Here is a 21,724-nt window from a genome sequence, read left to right as displayed (position 1 = left end):
TGGTGTGCAAGATAACTATGGACCGGGACACAGACCCAAGTAATTACCAGTGGCTGACATTAGTTCAAGCATTCTAGCCATCACTTTCTTGTATATTTCAGTGTTCAGTTTGAAGGTGCCATTTTTTGACCCACTAAATTAGACTTAATCAGATAAGACCTTTTGTGAATTTGTCCCATAAGGTTCTATCCTACATGTGAAAGTTCCATTAATTTAAACCAAAAAAGACACAAAATTATTGCAATTGATATGTAAACAAAAGCAAGTTGAAATGTTCATGCTTACAAGGGGCCATCCATGATACAGGGATATCAGTTCCGTCTTATAATGGAAGATGACGATCAGCGTGGCAGCACAAAAGGCAACGGAGGCGTTCTGCACAATCAGAGAAGTCTGTGCCACTGTTTGAGAGTCCAAAGGCAAGTGGATAAGTCAACATGTTGAACAAAAAACTCCCTTGCAGCCTCATCCCCCATATAAAGTATCAAGAGTGAATAATCATATGTTGGATTAGTACCTTTCAGTCTTGCATTCTTGTCCACCCAGTCTCCAATAAGGGCCCCGAAAACAAGCACTGACCCTGCAACCACAAGCCCGTAGACAGCTGTTAATAGTAGGCTATGTCCATAGAGTTCCACCAGAAAGACGGAGACTGCAAAGTGCCACATCCGATCTCCCTTCAATGACAAGATTGATTATAATAGGTTATTGAAGCGTCTCGCCAAGAAATGCTGCACATTGGGGTAAAAATCGGTACACTAAAAGCGACTTGCATAAGCCAAGAAATGGGAGAAAGTGAAGCGCTGGCGGTATAGGCAGACAAAAAAATATATAAAGCGGGTATTCTGATGGGTACACACAGCAAGCCACATGTGCTCCTGGTAGAAAACAGGGCAAGACAGATGGCATTCAAAATCGACCTATTTGGAACTGTACTAAACAGCCCAGATGTGTGCCCCGCTGAGTAAGGCATGTCTCAGTGTTGTAGCTGCCTCCTGATTAAGGTGGTTGTTTTGTGCCCTCGTAAACATTTGCAGGGAAGTCAATGCTCTTAGTTCAAGTAGGAGACTGTTCCACTGCAGGGTGCTAGGTGGGAAACGACCTGACTCACCAAGACTCTTTGTGGGGGTAATTAGTGCAGAGAATGAGAGCACATGTGTAGGTGGGAGCAAAGAGCTAGAGGGGCTGGACAATTCGGCTGTTCTATGTCATGTGCCAATTTAACAATGAACCAGAAGAGCACTTCCATCATTGTGTTTTAGAGGTTCATACAACAATGCAAATTCTGCCATTGGCCTTACATGGCAGTGGAACAGTGGTGTAAGACATAAAAGAAGTGGGCATAACTCAGTGTTGCTCAGTATTGCTCAATATTGGTTCAAACACATGTGAATGATTGCAGCAGGTAGACAAATATTTCACTCACCCAAGTAGACAGAGCATGTCCCAGATAAAGCAAGAACTTTGCAGATCCAAAGAGATTGGCAAAAGATACTACAATGGAAAGAAAGAACAGAGATGGTTACACTGGCCACGCCTTTTATTTGGATGTTCATATTTTAAAGGGGACACAACCTCAGTATGTGCTCATGGAAACAAATCATTTGTAGACAATATACTACTATACATTTACTGTTTATGATATCTTGAACGGGCTCACGTTGTACTAACCAGACAGCCAACGCCTATGAACCCCCTGCCGGAAACAAAGCACAGTGAATGTTTACCAACACTGCACCTGGAACCAGATGTGCAAAACTAGCTCTTGCACTTCCATGTTATTCTGTCTGGGGCAAACATTGTGAGTGTGTGGAATGATGCTGTGGGCATTTTCTAGACCACCTTAAAATATCAAAAGTTGATAGCGCACAACTAGAAAACGACCGACTGCCCAAGGCTAGCGCAGTGGTATCACAGAACTCACATGCTATTTTAGGCCAAATGGAGACCGTTGGTGTCTTACCTGGAGAGGGTGGGGGTGTTAGCATGTACCGCTCTCCCCCCAAGGTGGAAGGTGCTGGCTCTCTTTTAGTGATGTGGTGGTGGGCCAGCGGAGCACCAATAAGTTGCAGAGAGAGTAATGTGTGCATCTGGAACTCGGCCAATGCATCAGAAACAATGTGACGTGAGTGCACTGTAGGAGTTTGCCATGAGCTCCCACAGATGGGGACAATGGGAGGTAGGCGAGACGTGTTTAAAAGGTATTGCAATATGAGGCGCGGTGCTGAGAGCCCTGATACTGTCGCACTCTTATGCTTCTCTGTACTCGTTTCTAGCAGGATTTCTTTGCTTTATAATTCTGATCCTCACTGGAATCGTTATATTTCCCTGACATGCTAATAAAATGTTTTGAGAGCAAAAGTCACAAAATTCACTTCCTGCTGGGCTTAGTTTGCATCTGGAAACTATAAACAGCAGCAGGACAGTATTATTACAAAGATGTCCATGAGTCCAAGGTAGATCATGTAAGATGTTTTTTTGAGCAGCAGGTATAACAAGGATGTATTACTTTTTGGTGTTATCAGTGTATCATGACAGTATCTCATTTTTATTTCTTCCAAGACTGAATGGTTATCTGATATAATGATGATATTCTTTATGAACCATACCAGAGGACAATTCATTGTCCCTTGTACATATGACGCCTTCAGGCATCCATAACTGTTGTTAGTTCAACAACTAAACTGGCAACCAGCATCTGCTGATTTAGCCTTTTTGAGTGGAGGGCGCCCTTGGTATCTTAGAGTCCCTCTACAGCTCCTATTGTGTATGGGTTTGCTGATTTGCTGCCTGATCAGGGACTTGGCAAAATGTGGGTTGAGGAAGGGTGTATGCACAGGGGATCCTCATTAGTCCTTAAAGGAGCCAGGAGCAGATGCCACAGGGGTTTCTTTTTTCTTTGACAGATGCACATCTGGACATCAACAGCTGGCTTTTAATAGCTGGCAACATGCGGTAGTTTTAGGACTGGATAATACAAGTCTGATGTGTATGGTTGCAAAAGAAAGTGCATAATATTAGCTTCCAGTAAAAGTCTGATAACTTAAAGTACATTCCAGAACTCCTTTAGTCTGAACTGACGTGAACTTCAAGTAATTTGATACAAAAGTTTCGTGTGAAATTGTATTAGAGATTGGCCCACCAACCCAGCTGCTGGAGTGGGTTATTTATTGGAGTGGCTGTGCCCGTGTGTAGAGGAAAAATGCATTCAGTAACACTAGACATAACTAGTGGGCTGTCCTATTGCCCCATACTGTAGGCTGAAGTGGGCGGGAGAAAAATGTGAATAACACAGTAACAGAACAATGGACGAAGAGGGCTGTCTGAAAGCCCCTATAAGTATATTATACATAACATTTGAGTAAAATCAGAATGTCTTGGCTAACACCAGATCCAAACAGACAACTGCAGTAAACAAAACAAAAAAGATTGCTTTCTGTATACGCTGTATCTATGACATAACCTAATTTGTGATGATTCAGGGTACTTTTAAGATGTAAAACTGTGCCTCATGCACAGCAACGCCAGCATTCCATTGGAGGCAGAGGTATACACCAAATAGCCAATAGCATGAGATGAGCGAAAAAAACTGTTCCTGGCTTAGCCAAAGCTCACTTTATGTTATTTTAAAGAATTGGTACTAATAGGTCATGAAGATTGCTGCACTGTTGGACCAGATCTAAAAATAATAGAGCTTCATAGTGCAGCATTTATGCCAGATCTAAAAATAATAGAGCTTCATAGTGCAGCATTAATGCTTATTATTGTTGTCATCAAGGGGCTGTTAAATAAGAGTCTAAGCAGTTAAAGAGTAACAGGCACAAGCATCAACCATATATGTGAGCGCAAACGTGCGATTTGCAAAAATCGGCCGTTTTCACCCACAAAAAGGGTTTCTGCGATGCATCAACGTGTCAGCCTCTCGCAATTTAAAATATCACAAATTATTGATATTTCTTAAATTACGATTGCATTTAAGGAATAGCAAATTGCGATTCCTTAAATGCAATGCATGATGGAATCGCAAATAGCGATTTTGCTAATAGGGGGCGCAAATTACCATCAATTTTTACATGATGGTAATTTGCGAAAACTTTGAAAAATGCACTAAAGTGCATTTTTCAAAGTTGTAGGTTACACACACACACATGCCTTTGGAACATGTGTGTGTGCAACATGTGTGCACAGATCAATTTCAGGGGTGCAGCAGGGTGTCCTTTTGACACCCTTGCACTCTTGAAATTGCATGCGCAATTTGCGAGTACCTATTGGTACTCGCAAATTGCGCATGCAATCTCCCATTCATTCCTAATGAATGGGAAGGCATTCCTTAATTGAGACTCGCAATTTGCAAGTCGCAATTAAGGAATGTTTGGGAATCGCTAATTTTATAGCGATTCCTACATGCATAGGCTTTTGCAATTCCTTAATTGTGACGCCTTAATAATCGCAATTAAGGAATTGCAAAAGCCCACATTGATGCATGTACCTGTAAATAATTACAGTATGTGGAAACACTAGGAGGGAAAGTATGCACACTGTTTCAATTTGCTTCTAGAAGGGTGCCTTTGTGGGTTACTCAAACCTGGCACATACCAATGAGACAAAAACTGTTTTGTTTCTCTAGATGACATTCACCCCAGACGGATTTACTGATAAACCAGTCAATTTCTTTACATTTTACAAACTGGAACAAGAAGAAAAACGAATTCGAATTTAAAGCAAATTGCCCTTGAACAGTATCTGTTACTGTCTAAATGCCGAATAGCAGTTGACATCGAGCTAGACTGAGCTTCTCACAGCTAATTTTATTGGTTTATAGATTCAGTTCTATATTTTATCAATCTTGTTTTGCAAAGACTTTGAAAACTTTGTTAAAATTAGTGACAGAAACACAATAGAGCCGTAAGAAGACATATGTCATATCTAGGCTCTTTCCTTTCTTGGTGCATGTTTAGATATGTGTTTTAATAATAAGCTTTAAGGTTGATGATTATGAGTGTTGACAGAGCCTCATACACTTTATCGACACCAAAGTCAATTCATTGTCCCTTGTACTGAGGAAGCCTTCAAGCATCCATAACTCTGATTAGTACAACAACTAGACTGGCAACCAGGGTCTGCTGGCAACTTTGTTTCTGCTACTGGACTCTGCCAACTGTGAGTCCTGCCCTGCAAAGAGGTGCCAATCTAGTCCGTCCGTGGCCTTGAAAGTGGGTTTGCTGCAGAAATCGACACAATGATGACTTTATGACGATCAGAACCGACGCAGTGCCCTTCCACACCGACGCAGTGCCGATCCAAAGACAGACCTGAGCGGCTCGATGATGACACAGGACCCGACTGTGCGGTTTGATAAAGACGCAGTGCCTGCATCGTAAGGATTTCTATGACAACGCAGGACCTGGCAGCGAGGCTCGACTTCGACACATCGACCCGCCAAAGTTAATCAGAACCAACGGCGACCCTTGCTCCATCCAAGGTACTCTTTCAGAAGGCCCTATGTGAGTCCTGTAGCCAGCCTGTCCTCCATCACAGTCCGCCTCAAACTTTGGATTTACCCCAGTCCAGTACGTCCTCAATTAACCCCTAAGCCATATTGACTTTTAAGCATATTGCTGCTTCTTCTTTAAAAATTCATATCTTGAGTTCTACTTATTGGGTGTTTGTCATTTTGGTCTTGTTTTACACAGATAAATATTCTCTATTTTTCTTAACTGTTATGGAGCCTCATTGTGGTGTTTTCACTGTGTTACTGTAATATAAGTTTTGCACAAATACTTTACACATTGCCTCTTAAGTTAAGACTGACTGCTCTGTGCCAAGCTACCAGAGGGTGAGCACAAGTTAAATTAGGTTGTGTATCTGGCTTATCCTAAATAGGACTGTGGTCCCTACTTGGACAAGGTGAATACCTCTGCCAACTAGAGACCCATTTTCGAACATCTGCTGTATTATAAACAGTGTAGTGCAGCTATTCCTCCACAAGATGGATGGAATTCAGCGACTGTGACACGTATTCTTAAGCAGTTATTTATTGTGTTCTTTGCTTTATATTTAATGCTCAGTTCCTCAGGATTGGTAAGGTTATAGCGCAATATGTGTGCAAGTGTTATTTTGAGTATTTCCCTTCTGCTGCTTTCATGCTGTACCTTTTCCATTTGCTGGGGAAGGTTGCATCTGTGTGGTATGTGCCATGCTTCATCTATTCCTGAGGGAAGCTTGCCTTGTTGCTTTCTGTGTTAATTGTGTCCCCTTTGTGAAGCAAACTTGCACCAGTGTTCCACTGCGTAATGCAATGCTAGAGACCAATTTTATGTAACAAAGTTGTTTTTATCACTAAAGATATTGAGGCATTGCAGACTCCAGAATAATGTACAATGTAGGGCTGTGAGTATGTCTATAAGGTTGTATGCCAGAGTGCTCGTCTCAGAAACGTGTGTTGCGCATTTTAACATACTATGTAGGACTATCTTTAGGGCCTAGCAGAAGGTGTCTTATCAGTGGCAAGTTGATACATGTCAATCTCTTGAGTTAAAATTGTGGGTCATGTGAAGTTTTTAGAGAGTGACCCTATCAGGGTGAATAGAGAACAAACTATTTTTGGGAGGGTGTTCAAAGTTTTTTTTTTAAACGGGGTTAACACCATTAAAGTCTATGGAGGCTTTTTATTTATTACATGGGTATATACCAATAACAGAGGGTAACATCTACCAAATGTGGGAGACTTGACATATATCTTATGTGTCTAGTATGTGGTCAAAGGTTATGCCCATTATCACTTGACTGGTGATAGAAAATTGGGAAAAGGTGTAACTTGTTGAAGTACTTCAAATCCACAACCTCTATTTGACTCTACTGCATAGCAATTTCACAAGAAGTCCACAAAGTAGTTCGCTTAAGTTCCAGGGACTATTATAGTGTGCTTTTCGAGATGAGAAAATAATTTTGCTTTTAGACAATGTTTTATTTTTTTAAGATTGATGATGTCGCGGCAGCTTCTGCAACAATAATAGTTTGCACAACCCATAAAAAAAATACAAGGCTGGTGGCCAATGCCAGACCGATTGTCTTTGTCAATGCTTGCTTTAATATTGTAGGCAGGAATCAAATACAAGTCAGACATATTGGCTTTGCCAGTACTTGTATAACATTAAATACGCAGCTCCTAACCAGCGCCCACTCCCCTACGATCCTTTTCATTATAGTTGTCATTTTCCAGATACCCTGACCTGATTGGAAGTGCTTGGTGATCGAAATGGCGCATGCGCCTTCATACTGAGTGCAGGTACTGGGTCAGTGTGCGTCTAAATCAGTGTTAGAAGTGGGCGGGATCGGAAGGGCACGGTGTGCCCCTACTTTTAAAAATTATGTTAGTCCGTTCCCCTACTTCTTTTTTTTAAAAAAGTGTACCGGGACTGCAAGAATAGCCCTACTTTAAAATGACAACTTTATTTTTCAGCCTGTGTGGTGCACCGTGCACATTGAGGAAGGCCTCTGCAGTGCGCTCGACCTCCTCCCCTTCCCCTCTGTGTCTAGGGGCCTGCAAAGTGACACTGAAAGGGCCATCAGTATTAACAGAGCACGAAAACGGCTACCTCGGATGGCGCTGCTGCTGCCGTGAACCCATGATTCACACCTCATTTAGTGAGGACGCTGCCTGCCCCCACTGTGAACATAGATGTTTTGTTAATAGGTGTGACTTACTCCTCAATGCCCCGCTCAGTCAAAGGAGGCCGCATAAAAAAAACCTGGCTTGCAGGGTGGTTTGAAGAGAGTTAGAGCTTTTCATGTATATTTTGGGCCGGTGCTCTGTGACCTCGGTGGCAAAGCTTTAAGTGATTTGATGGGTGTGCTGATTTTGTTCTTGCCTTTCGCTCCAAATCACCCCTTTTAAATGCTAGCAAGATGTGCAGTTCATGCACCGCATTTCCATTCACAGTGCCACCAATGTGTTCAGTACATGTGAATATCGAGCTCTCTAGGTCCAGTTTTCCAGAGATCCAAAGAAGTAGCCGATATTGAAGTAAATAGGCATTTGTTTGCCCCTTCGAAACTGTGGCTTTAACACAATCTGCCCATCTGAAACTAGCAGCACAATGTTCCAAAATCAGACAGGGTTAGGAAGACACCCAGTCATGATGCTCGTGCTCCTCCAACTCTGACCTTGGCCGGGCACACCAGCTCCTAATGTCCTTATTGTTTTGGTCCCCTCACATCAGGCTGTCTATGATAGCAGATGCTTGAGCATCCTGCCAGACCCGAACCTGGTTGTTTTAAATAAGAAGACTAGGAAACCGTGATGGTCTATCTTTCAAGACCAACGAGCCACGTATGAAAATCGTAAACGTGGTATATGTCTTGTGTGTTCTTGGATTGTCTTGCATTTTCCTCGTCGGGAATACCGTAAAACAAGGGGAACATTTAGCACGAGGAAGTCCTGCCCTGCCGCTAGTACAGCGGGACGTTCTGCGAAAGAATGCCAAAGCTGATCTTTTGTTTGTGCATTATTCTCTTGCCCCGAGCATCCCTTTTTCTATCTATAATACGGAGGTTAAACGTTGGCAGAAATGGCGTAACACTGCTGCTGGCTTTATCGACTTTCATTAGAATTCTTGCAAATTAATTACATGCTTTAATGATGTCAGAGAAAGCAATCCAACTGACTTCAGTCTCATTACATTCTAAGAGGCAGTCATTATTAGGTTGAAAGGTATGTGCCAGTTACTGCTATCGCTGAAATATAAACCCAGAAAGCATGACAGTAAAATATGACCTCTTTTAAACTTGGCCTGTCATCCAAGATAGAGGAGCATGAAAGCGCTAGCAGAAAATTCTGCTAGTCAGTCATGTGTTTCTCTCAGCGCCCGGGTAATGCTGGAGCTGTTTCAGTTGATGAAAGTCTTATTCCTATTCAAACATGATACCATAAAAGTGATAAAGTCAGAAAGCCAGTAGCGAGAGCCCAAAAGATATATTATCACTTATTGGTAGTCCGGTAAGGAGAGATTAGTAGTTTCTCGGATCCACTTTAAAGTGAAGGATCAATAAAGAACTGCAGCAGGTTTTCTTTTCCTGAGTGTTATGCCAATGGAACAGTTAAATGTATAAACTATTTAACTGTCTCGGTTTCCACAATACCCTTTCTCACCATGGCTGGTGATGCTTGAGAGTAGTGTAGAGTAATGCTAGAGCTGAACTAGAGCGTACAAAGCGAGTAAGGGTTCCTTTTTTTAAGGAGGATTTGCAGTCTGGGTGTTGCTACTCCCAAGATAATTTTGAAAAAAAACTATAGGGTCAAATACTGCATTTTATGTTCAACACCCCATTTTGACACAAATTCTCTCAAAAGCCATTACTGTGTCAAGACAACATAGCCTGATGCTCCCCATGAGTTGACCACATTTTTTTTCAAGATGCACAATATGTTTCTCCCATAAGTAAATATTTACCTCCACTTTGCCAAGGCCTGTGTTTTGTCATGCTAGCTCACATGTTATCTCACTCAGGCTCACTACCCCCATTATTCATTCTCATTCACTTTCCCTTTTACTCAAAATTGCTCACTTGCACTCACTCTTCAACATTCGGTACCACATTCTCACTCTCACCCAGTCTCACTTTTTCCTACTCTGATTACCTCATTCTAACTTACAGTTTCACTTACTCTACATGACTCATTCTCACTCACTTTCTCTCACTTTCATCCACATACACTCTTTCACTCATGCTCAGTTACATTCAGGCACTCAATCATTCGCACCCACATTTACTTACTCGCACTCATTCTTCTTTGCAGGACATTTGAATACATATGTGCTATACTATGTTTGACATGAATATGAAGGAGCCCTTGTGGGTTTCTGTGAGTCAGATCAGATTCTCTTGAAGAGTTCCTTTGTCTATGAGCCCTGATTAACACATGTGTACTGGAGGCACCCTATATTCATGTCCTCAATGTTTGAGACAAAAAATACTCATTGATTTCTGAACAATGAGCGTAAAAGCGTTAAGGTAACATGTCGTTCCTGCTTATATTTTGCATACATAATCCTGCATTCCCTATGAGTGTTTGCTTTTTCCAGAATGTTATTACTTTTTTTTTCAGGCAGTGCATAATTTAAAATCAGTCACATCCAGGTGTTTATAATGGGGCAGAATTGGGTTGTAGCTGAAGACAGTGCGAGTTTCACTCTGTGGGGCAGAAGGGTGTTCGGTGGGGATAGGATGTGGCACTATGGCCAGAGCTACCGAATTTGGAATGGGGAACCTGGTTCAGCCTTCATGCCTAGTCCTTCAGACCACTCCTGAGGGAGCACATTCCCATGATACACCTTAGAAGGACCCACTAGACCTTAGAAGCCCTGGTCTCTTAGCACCAGCAGGTGAACCCTACCGTTGACCAGTGTTGGTTAACCTTGAAGCCCTGTCCACCACAATCCATTGTGAAGTTCACCTCCGGTCTTGCAGGCAGGCCTACAAAGCTGCACACCCTTGAGCAACAGTGACTTTGTCACTGGGGTCACAGGACCCTTGAGGCCAGTACACCTCACCCATTGGTGCCTTCATTGGCCTTGTTCCAGTAGTACTAATGCAACTCACCAGGGATTTGCAATGCAGGCTTTGCATGCACACCAGACTAAGGAGCATGTTTTCAAGGGCCTTGCGTCATGCTTGCACCTTGCAATGTGGTACATGCACAATGCAAAGCTCCAAGTCATATTTTAAAAGCCACGTAAAGCCACTTTGCATGTCTTTGAACTACTTCATAGATATGGAGTAGTGCAAAGCAGCACAAACTGCTGCATTGCCTTACTGTGTGCAATGGAGGTGTTGCGTAGGTGTTGCATGGGAGGCTGGTTTTGTAACTGGGAACTGGTTTTGCAGCAATGCTGCAAAATCAGTCCTCAGTAACAAAACCAGTGGAACTGTGAAGCATAATGACTCTCTCTTAAAAACACATAAATCACTGCAGAGTTCCTTGTACACCCAGTAGTTTTCCTGCAACAATAAAAGTCTCCCACACAACTCCCACGTGCATAACTAGGAGAAATATCTTTATTTCTCCTGGTTTTTTCCTCTTTCAAAGTGTGCTTTATTCAGCAGCACACACAGAAAGAGGAAAAAGCCTCTCGAGATTGTTTTTGTACAGGAAGGTGCCCCTCCCAGCACAAAAACAATCCTGCATGCAAAGATTATCTGTGTAAGAGCATATATTGATAAACACGATGAGCCACTGACCTTTTTCTTAGACCTTGTTGAGCTGCCAAGCACAGCAGCAGATATAATCTTAGATACCTTACTTGCATGCTTACAGAGACACGGTTTTACTGATGAGTATTTAAAAATGCATTTGGTTCAGCTTGTAACAGATGGGGCTTCCAACATGATAGGTAGGAAATCCGGTGTGGCAACTCTTCTGAAACTAAAATATCCACAGTTAAGTGTATGGCACTGTGCTAACAACAAGCTGGAGCTTGCCATGGGTGATGTTTGTACAGAAGTCACAGGCATTAATCAGCTCAAAGTTTTTTGGGATAAACTATATACCACCTACCATGCCGCTCCGAAAAATCAGAGAGAGCTTGGGGAATGTGCTCTAGAAGTAGAAGTAAGACTTCTGGCAATTGGAAAGGTGCTAGATGTACGTTGGGTGTCCTCAAGTGAAAGATCTGTGAGAGCTGTTTGGAATAACTACAAAGCACTTAGTAAACATTTCATGGAATCTTCCAAAGACTCAACGAGGAGTGACATTGAGCAGAGGAAATATGCTGGTTTAAACCGTTTATTAACCTCCCAGGTGTTTGTTGAAAATATGGGCATATTATATGATGCTCTCACAGAATTTGGTCACCTATCCAGAAGGCTGCAGCTGCGTGATATGACCATATATGAGGCCGATTGTTCAATACAGATGCAGATTTTAGTGTTTGAATCAATGGCTGATTCACCTGAGCCCTTTGCTACAACTGCATTAAATGCTGCTGAACGGATGCAGTTTGCTGGTGTGGGACTGCAACAGAACAAAGGCTGTGTTAGCATCAATAGGGCACAGTTCTTTAGGAGCTTAGCAAATAACCTGCGAAAAAGGATGACAATGTCTAATGCATCAAATGTTTCTAGATGCACAACCACAAACAATGATGAAATAGAATACAAAGAGTTAGTACATAGAATGAAACTCCTACAACCAGTTTATTGGCCAGATCCAGTAGGCATCTTATACGGTGAGAGAGAATTACAAAACCTTTGTAGCAGGTTGCATGTATTTGATACCAGGCAGTACATCCTTGGTTTCAGAGAGTACAAACAAAATAAAAATTGCAGCCCTGAAGGCCTGAAACCATTAATGCACATTTTAAACACCTTTTGTACCTCAACTGCTGAATGTAAACAGGGCTTTAGTGTAATGAATGATGTGCTCACACCACTGCGGAACAGAATATCAATCAATCGTCTGTCTTCTATAATGTTCATAAAAATCATGGGGGTCCTGTCATAGAATTTAAACCTGAATTTTATGTTCAGAAATGGTTAGAAAAAGGGAGGAGAAGTGCCGATGAAAGAAACTGCATGGCTCGGAGAGAAATGGCTTATGATTCCACTTATAAGCGTATTTGGAATATTCTGTGATTGGAAACATGTTCCACATTGTACATGAATTAAATATAAACAACTTATATATTAAACCTCAAATAAACATGTTTATCGATTGTTTGAATTAAATAACGTTATAAACTGTAACTGGTCAGTGAAATGCCAAACGTACAAAAAATTGGTATGTTTTGCTATTTCTAGCCACACCTCCGACTCAGCCCACTAATCCAATCCTCTGCTTATTTCAGCCCCCTGAGTCTCCGCCCACAGTTCCCCTACTTTTTTTCCCCCACTTCGACCACTGGTCTAAATCGTGCAGAATATTTGAGAAACCTGAGCACACAAGTAGGGTGCACATCTCTAAGCAGCACTCACTCATGTCACTTGGTTTAAGCCAAACTAAATGACCCGGGTGCATTCCTTCGAGTTTCGAGAAGTAGGGCACTGGCATACCGCATGAAAGAGCAGAGCATGTCTCTCTGCAGATGCCCAAAAGAAACCCTGCCATTGAGTGGCAGCACCTTCTTAGCGTACTTTGTCATTAGATAAATGTTGCTATTTGAGAAACAACAAAAGCTTTGGCAACGCCAATAGGTCTGACTTTAATGAGAAAATGCATGGCTGCAGTATTTGTCAATTCCTACTCTTGATGTGATACACATGGAAGCCAGACCTATTGGCCTTGCCCTTGCTTGTCTTTATGATTTCAGGATAGGATTCTAGCTACCTGACTTTACAGTAAGCTTCAGGTTATCCACATACGCTGTTTGCAGGTGGCTCATTCTGTTACCCGTCAAACGCATAACAAAGCACCCTAGCAGAAGAGATATAGAAGAGTGATGCTGCTCTCCATCTCCCACTCTTCCCTCAAACGCATACCAAAGCACCCTAGCGAAAGAGATATAGAAGAGTGATGCTGCTCTCCATTTCCCAGTCTTCCCTCAAATACATAACAAAGCACCCTAGCTGAAGAGATATAGAAGAGTGCTGCTGCTCCCCATCTCCCACTCTTCCCTCAAACTCATAACAAAGCACACTAGCTTAAGAGATATAAAAGAGTGATGCTGCTCCCCAGCCCCCACTCTTCCCTCAAACTCATAACAAAGTACACTAGCTATATAGAAGAATGATGCTGCTCCCCATTTCCCACTCTTCCCTCAAACTCATAACAAAGCACATTAGCTTCAGAGACATAAAAGAGGTATGCTGCTCCCCATTTCCCACTCTTCCCTCAAACTCATAACAAAGCACCCTAGCTTAAGAGATATAGAAGAATGATGCTGCTCCCCATCTCCCACTCTTCCCTCAAACTCATAACAAAGCACCCTAGCTGAAGAGATATAGAAGAGTGATGCTGCTCCCCATTTCCCACTCTTCCCTCAAACTCATAACAAAGCACATTAGCTTCAGAGACATAAAAGAGTGATGCTGCTCCCCATCTCCCACTCTTCCCTCAAACTCATAACAAAGCACCCTAGCTGAAGAGATATAGAAGAATGATGCTGCTCCCCATCTCCCACTCTTCCCTCAAACTCATAACAAAGCACCCTAGCTGAAGAGATATAGAAGAGTGATGCTGCTCCCCATCTCCCACTCTTCCCTCAAACTCATAACAAAGCATCCTAGCTGAAGAGATATAGAAGAATGATGCTGCTCCCCATCTCCCACTCTTCCCTCAAACTCATAACAAAGCATCCTAGCTGAAGAGATATAGAAGAATGATGCTGCTCCCCATCTCTCACTCTTCCCTCAAACTCATAACAAAGCACCCTAGCTGAAGAGATATAGAAGAATGATGCTGCTCCCCATCTCCCACTCTTCCCTCAAACTCATAACAAAGCACCCTAGCTGAAGAGATATAGAAGAGTGATGCTGCTCCCCATCTCCCACTCTTCCCTCAAACTCATAACAAAGTACACTAGCTTAAGAGATATAGAAGAATGATGCTGCTCCCCATTTCTCACTCTTCCCTCAAACTCATAACAAAGCACATTAGCTTCAGAGACATAAAAGAGGTATGCTGCTCCCCATTTCCCACTCTTCTTTCAAACTCATAACAAAGCACCCTAGCTTAAGAGATATAGAAGAATGATGCTGCTCCCCATCTCCCACTCTTCCCTCAAACTCATAACAAAGCACCCTAGCTGAAGAGATATAGAAGAGTGATGCTGCTCCCCATTTCCCACTCTTCCCTCAAACTCATAACAAAGCACATTAGCTTCAGAGACATAAAAGAGTGATGCTGCTCCCCATCTCCCACTCTTCCCTCAAACTCATAACAAAGCACTCTAGCTGAAGAGATATAGAAGAATGATGCTGCTCCTCATCTCCCACTCTTCCCTCAAACTCATAACAAAGCACCCTAGCTGAAGAGATATAGAAGAGTGATGCTGCTCCCCATCTCCCACTCTTCCCTCAAACTCATAACAAAGCATCCTAGCTGAAGAGATATAGAAGAATGATGCTGCTCCCCATCTCCCACTCTTCCCTCAAACTCCTAACAAATCACCCTACCTGAAGAGATGTAGAAGAGTGATGCTGCCCCCCATCTCCCACTCTTCCCTCAAACTCATAACAAAGCACCCTAGCTGAAGAGATATAGAAGAGTGATGCTGCTCCCCATCTCCCACTCTTCCCTCAAACTCATAACAAAGCACCCTAGCTGAAGAGATATAGAAGAGTGATGCTGCTCCCCATCTCCCACTCTTCCCTCAAACTCATAACAAAACACCCTAGCTGAAGAGATGTAGAAGAGTGATGCTGCTCCCCATCTCCCACTCTTCCCTCAAACTCATAACAAAGCACCCTAGCTGAAGAGATATAGAAGAGTGATGCTGCTCCCCATCTCCCACTCTTCCCTCAAACTCATAACAAAACACCCTAGCTGAAGAGATGTAGAAGAGTGATGCTGCTCCCCATCTCCCACTCTTCCCTCAAACTCATAACAAAACACCCTAGCTGAAGAGATATAGAAGAGTGATGCTGCACCCCATCTCCCACCTCTTCCCTCAAACCCTAGCTGAAGAGATATAAAAGTGTTACGCAGCTCCTCCCTCCCCATCTCTTCCATTTTGGGCAAACAGTTAGGGCTTTAAATGGACACGTAGAAGTGCAGGTACTCACTAAGGAGGGTACCTGTTTGCTGCTGGGAAGTACTGCTACTCTCTCAATAAAGGTATTGCAGCGGTGCTGAGAAGTGCAGGTACTATTCCTTCAAAATTAAAGAAGTGCAGGTACTCAGTACCGGACAGTGCCTGTCATTTAAAGCACCGCAAACAGTTATGTTCCCCTAAAAGCCTTCGTACATATCGCATTCCGTTTCAGCGTCTCCCTCCCGATTCAACGCGTCTGTCTGCTCAAGTGTTGTTGGAAAGCACGAGTTCAGTAAAGTAGCAGCTGGCGTCGCTGTGCCATGGAATATTTTACTATTTTAGTTTCCAGGTTTTGAATCACAATAGAATTAGTGTGTTCAGTTGCTCTGCACTCCACGGAGCGCAGGTCTCTAGGCACTTTAAACTAGTAATGCACAGCGGATACGTACTCACCACAGCACCCGTGGCTAGTTTTGACTCCCTTTTCTCCGCTCATGCTTCCGGTGGTGCACTTGTTTTCCTCCTATGTCATCCTTTCGCGCACATCAGAGGTGTCGCATCTTTCTGCTTTGCTCCGCTGATGCGTCAGTGAGTGTTGTCTTCTGGGCGCAGCCCGCAGGGTGGATTTCCGACTCACAACAGTGCATCTGAGCAGTGCCCAGTCACATTGTGCACCCTGTATTTCACACACTACGTAGGCTACTGCTGTTTCCATACCTGGCCTCAGGTGAACATAGCGCAGGAGGGCGGCTGCTAGGCAACCAGATCCCGCGCATCACAGCCTCAGGTCTGTAACCTAACTCTACCCTCCATTTTGTCAAGTCACCTGCCTAGGTCACAAACAGATGTAGAGGAATGACGGAGGACACCGGACATCTATAGAGCACACTGTACTGGAGTTTAGCATGGGACAGGGGGAAGTACATTTAACCTACTACAAACAAGCACGTGAGCATGCTGCAGGGAAGGAAGGCCTCTCACGAGCGTCGCATATGAGTGATCTGGTCCTGCAGGGAAGAAAACGTTCTGAAAGGAGGAAAGGAGGGGGTGTCTGCAGAGAGAATGGGGTTCTGCAGCAAGTAGGGGCATCTGCAGAAAAGTTGGGACCTAGCAAGTATGCAGGAGAGGAGTATACAAGATGGCGGTTTCCCTGCATGACTAGCGCACGTGATTCTAAAGGTGGAGGGGCTTCTGAATGGAGGAGAGGGCTCTAAGCTGATGGAGGGGCCCTGCACAGTGAGTGTTCTGCAGGAACTATGGAGTTCTGCACAGAGGAAAGGTTTCTGTGGTGTAGGCTGGTGCCTTCAGGGAGTAACGTTTGGGACCGGAAGAACGAAATCTGCATGGGTAAAAGCATTGTTTAAAAAACAGAGAAACAGCTGCTCAAGGAAATGACTCCGTTACTTACCGGTAATCTTCATTACTCCGAGTCATAGTTTTCCTTCTCACAGTCACCCAGGAGCACAACGTGTTCGGGGCACAGCGTTCACCCATAGAAAAAATTCCCCACTCAACATGGCGGCTCACAGGAAAACACACAAGATGATGGACGGAATGTTGCACATTGGCAAAACATTCACCCCCAGTCACAGATCTGGGTTTAATCCATCGTTATTTTGCTCACCACGCCACCCCAGTTTAGACATGGCCATATGCAAATCAGTCTTGACCCTGTGCCTCATGGGAACAGTCCAGCCCGAACTGCCAAGCCAGGTCTTCCCTGGACCGGAATCAAGCATCCTAGGACCGGTTTCGGGGTTTCACCCCTCTTCAGCCAGGATAGCTTGACTCCAGTGGCGATGAATTAAACCCAGATCTGTGACTGGGGGTGAATGTTTTGCCACTGTGCATCATTCCGTCCATCAACTTGAGTGGATTGCTGTTCGCCCTATGTGGGAAGGGTATGCCCAGACGTGGGTCCCGTGCTCACTACGACAAACAAAAAATCCACCTGGCGAAGGGAGGCGGTCTGCTCAAGATAAATAGCAAGAGCGCTTGTCAAATCCAGAAAATGAAGTAGGATTTCCTCTGCCGTAGAGGGGTTAGGAAAAAAGGCCGGAAGGACAATATCCTGGGACGAATGGAAAGGAGAGGACACCTTGGGAAGAAAGGCCGGGTCAGGGCGAAGGACCGCCTCATAAGGAAAAAAAGCGCAAGAAGGGAAGGCGGCAAAGCAAGGCCCCAAGCTCCCCCATACATCCCTGGGGTAATAGCCACCTGAAAACACACCTTCATGGTAAGAAACTCCAGAGACACAGAAGGCAGGGGCTTAAACAGGGAGTGCTTCAAGGCATGAAGGACCAGAGTGAGATCCCAGGGAGGCACAGGAGAAGCAACGACAGGCTGCTGAAGAAAGAAACTGCGAAGAAGGTGAGAAGCCAAGGACTCAAAAGAGAGGAGAGAGGCCCTCCTGATAGCCTTAATGGTGGACCACCAGCTGCGGAGAGTAGAAACCGACAGCCCCATCAAGAAACTATGAAGGAGGAACTCAAGCAAAGAACCCCCTCACAAGAGTCAGGGATAAATCCCCATGAAGAACACCAAGCAGAGAAATTCCTCTAGTGACTTTCGCAAACCCGAAGGGTACTAACCTTCCTAGCATTCTGTATGGACCGTGCCACCTCCGAGGAGAACCAAAAGAGACTCGACTTCCAAACCCCTAACGCTAACTGGCGAGGGCCTGGCAAGACAGGAGAGGAAAGCAGAGCGGAGAAGGGGACAGCAGGAACCTCCAAGTGGGAGCAACAGCCAAACCAAACAGGAGGGGACACCAAGGCTGGCAAGGCCAAGAGGGGACCACAAAAAGCATAACCACCTCCTCCTTCCTGATCTTTGCCAACACCCTGCTGAGAAAGGGAATGGGAGGAAAGGCAAAGAGAAGACCCAGAGGCCAAGGGAAATTCAGGGCATCCACCCCTCATGCCTCCCTGCAAGGGAGAAGGGTGCAAAACCTCAGCAGAAGAGCATCTTGAGGGGAGGCAAAGAGATCCAACCAAGGACTCCCGAATTGCACAGAAATCTCCTGAAAAATCAGAAGAGACAGGGACAGAGAAATCAAGGAAGAAGGCGACTCAGTTGATCCGTATGCCCATTCTCCCTCCCCGGCAGATAGTCGCCGTCAGACCCAGCAGGTTGCCTTCCGCCCAAGCCCCAATCTGATCCACCAGGAGAGCCAAAAGTGGACAGCGAGTGCCATCCAAATGATTCAAATAGGCACGCACCACCTGATTGTCGTCAGGACCTGAACCCACTTGTCCTGCAGATGAGGGGCAAGGTGTAGAAGAGCCTTAAACACCGCTGCCAGTTCCTTCCAATTTGAAGACATCCAGCTCTCTGCGGGAGTCCAAGGACCCTGAGAAGAAAGTGTCCCGAGGGTGGCCCTCAGCCCCCTGAACCCGCAACCAGTCTCTTGCGGAAGCCAATGGGGCAGACAGGAGGGATTCCAGACAAGACCTGAGCCGAAGCTGGCTGGCCGGAGGAAGAAACACCATCCCCAACCGGGTATCAAAAGAGAGCGCCAATGAATTGGAGTTCCTGAGACAGGATGAGGTGGGATTTGCTGAGATTCACAAGGAACCCATGGGGCTCCAGACAATTCTGCACCAACGCCACATCCTCCTGGGCCTTAAGGAAAGACGAGGAAGAAATGAGGCAGTCATCAAGGTAGGGAAACATAATAACCCTCATGCATGCAACAGACCCACCAGGGGAGCCAGGACCTTTGTGAACACCAGAGGGGCAGAGGCAAAACTAAAGGGGAGGACACAAAATTGGAAATGTTGTCCCAGGGCACAGCACCGCAAATACCTTTAGAGGAGAGGATGCACCGGAATATGAAAATAAGCATTCAAAAGTTCCAGGCTTGTTAGAAAGGCCCCAGGGGAAACAAGGGGCAGAATCTTCTGAAAACTCACCATCTCGAATCTCTGGTAAGGCACATAGGCATTCACCATCCAGTGATCTAGAACAGGGCAGAATCCACCCTGATGCCTTCTGTACCAGGAACATCAGAGAGTAGCAACCCTGACCCAACTCGTCAATGGGAACAGAAATTATGGCACCTTTCTCGAGAAGTTCCAAGATCCCCTGCCTCAAACACAGTAGTCGCAAAGGATTCCGAGGAGTCAGGGTCAGGACAAAAAGATCTGGAGGCCGAGAAGGAAAGTAGATAGAATAACCTTCGACCATCAGGTGAAGAACCCTGGAATCGGTGACGTCTCTTGTCCAAGCGAAAGAATATAGTCCAATCCGGCCACCCGCCCAGAGATAGGCAGGATTTTGGAGTGGAATTGGCAAGGGCAGCACCCGTAGGCTGGTGCCGGGACGTATCAGAGAAGGGGGTGCCACAGACATGAACCCTCCCACGAAAGAGCAGGGAGGGCCCCTTCCCAGCTGAGGGGGGATTCCCAAATGCTCGCTGATAACCAAACCCCAACCTCTCACTGTAGGCCGCAAAGGCACCAGGAGCTTACGAACCTCCACCGATGTCTTTAGAAGATCCTCTAGTTGAAGGCCAAACAACGTAGCCCACTCATAGGGCAAACAAGACAGGAAGGACTTCTGGGAGGCCTCCGCCTTCCATGACCTCATCCAGATGTTACGTCGAGCAGAAACAATGGCACCAGAAATGGCTGCTGCAGCGGACAGAGAATCAAAGGTATTGTCAGACAAGAAGCGAACCTGCATTTCCATAAGAGACAGATGCGAATTTACATCCTCCCCTTGCTGAAGGTCCTCTGACAAGGCCTGAAAATCATGCAGGAGCCATTGAACCACATACAAAGTGTATGCACCAGCCCTGATGGAAAGGTTAGCGGCGGAGTAAGCCCGCTTGGCAGCACTGTCCACCTTCATATCAACTGGATTGCTAGGAGAGGCATCCTCCGAGATGATAGAACCACTGGAAGCCCAACCCACCACCAAAGAGTCCACCTTCACTTGAGGGGGGGAACTCAGTCAGGAAACTCTGAAGAGGGTACTTCTTTACGAGGAACTGAGGGAACCCAGCTTTTTCAACATCAGACCATTCCCTGGATAAACGCCCCCAGCTGACCTTATGGATGGGAAGAGAGTCAGGCTCTTTCCGGCGGTACTGAGAGAAAAAATCCTCCTCCTCATCCAGAGGAACCACAGTTTGAAAGGCCAAATTGTTCTTCAAGTGAGTCATCATTTCGTTCAACTCAGTGCCCTTAACAAAGCATCCCCGCTGTTCCTCATCCGAACAATCAGATTCTGGGTCAGGCTGAGAAGAAACTCTGGGAACTTTAGGCACCGGCCCTTCCCGAGCCGCAAAAGCAGATTCCACCGCCTTATTGATCATGGCCTGAAGGACATCAAGATCCATGCCCAAAGGATGCTGGGAGGAAGCAGGCTCAGACTCAGAACCAGAAGACTGATGTTTACGCTTCTCAGAGCGTGTACCTTCCATGGCCGCACACAAAAACACAACTGCCGACATGGAGTAAGAACAAACATTTAAAAGCATGCAAGAGACACTATTGCCAAGCAACGCGGCATGCCAAAACAGTAATCTCACACCTGTAACCACCCCCGAGAACCACCCTGTGGGGGGCCAGTACCAGCCGGGAGGACTGAAATCAGGTAAGCAGCAGGCAGGAGACCCTGTCCAAAATGCGGAAGACTCAGGTGCCCCGTGTGAGCCGAGGCGCACAATGCCATGAGCTGTGACCTCTGCTCCTGACTGCCAAAGCGCAGGAGTGGCGCAAAGACAAAACACACCAACGCCGCTCCCTAGTCACTCAGCGAAGGAGCGGCAGCATAATTAAGGCATAAAAAACAGGAAGCACACCTCCGCTCCCAATCCCTAGGTGCAGGAGGGGAGATGACAGGGAAAACAAACAAAACCACCGAACCAACACCCAGAGCGGGAGCGGCGGTAGTACTGAAATAAAGAAAAAAATAAAAGCAAACATGGAGACGCTGTAGCAGTCCCATAAATCAAAGTAAAACATACTGACCACCGCATAGCAGTGCAATATTCATGGGTGTTCCAGCTGGAAGACAGAGAACAAAAC

At 45.1% G+C, this 21,724-nt stretch overlaps 1 protein-coding gene across 1 annotated transcript in view; it reads right to left on the bottom strand.

Moving 5' to 3' along the window:
• Positions 1 to 16,365, bottom strand: part of LOC146858041 (ferroportin-like) — a 59,645-nt gene extending 43,280 nt beyond the window's left edge. Inside the window, exons 1-4 of the mRNA XM_085648821.1 lie at positions 16,143 to 16,365; positions 1,427 to 1,494; positions 518 to 677; positions 286 to 401 (exon numbers count right to left, since the gene is read on the bottom strand). Of these exons, the coding sequence (XP_085504947.1) occupies positions 286 to 401; positions 518 to 677; positions 1,427 to 1,494; positions 16,143 to 16,185 (387 nt within the window). The 5' untranslated portion in view covers positions 16,186 to 16,365. The remainder of the gene's footprint in view (positions 1 to 285; positions 402 to 517; positions 678 to 1,426; positions 1,495 to 16,142) is intronic.
• Between the last annotated feature and the right edge of the window lie 5,359 nt (positions 16,366 to 21,724).

The sequence above is a fragment of the Triturus cristatus genome, chromosome 3_2 (genome assembly GCF_964204655.1).
Source record: "Triturus cristatus chromosome 3_2, aTriCri1.1, whole genome shotgun sequence".
Lineage (NCBI taxonomy): Eukaryota > Metazoa > Chordata > Amphibia > Caudata > Salamandridae > Triturus > Triturus cristatus.
Note: the sequence above shows the minus strand (reverse complement) of the source record. Positions and strands in the feature narration are given on the sequence as shown.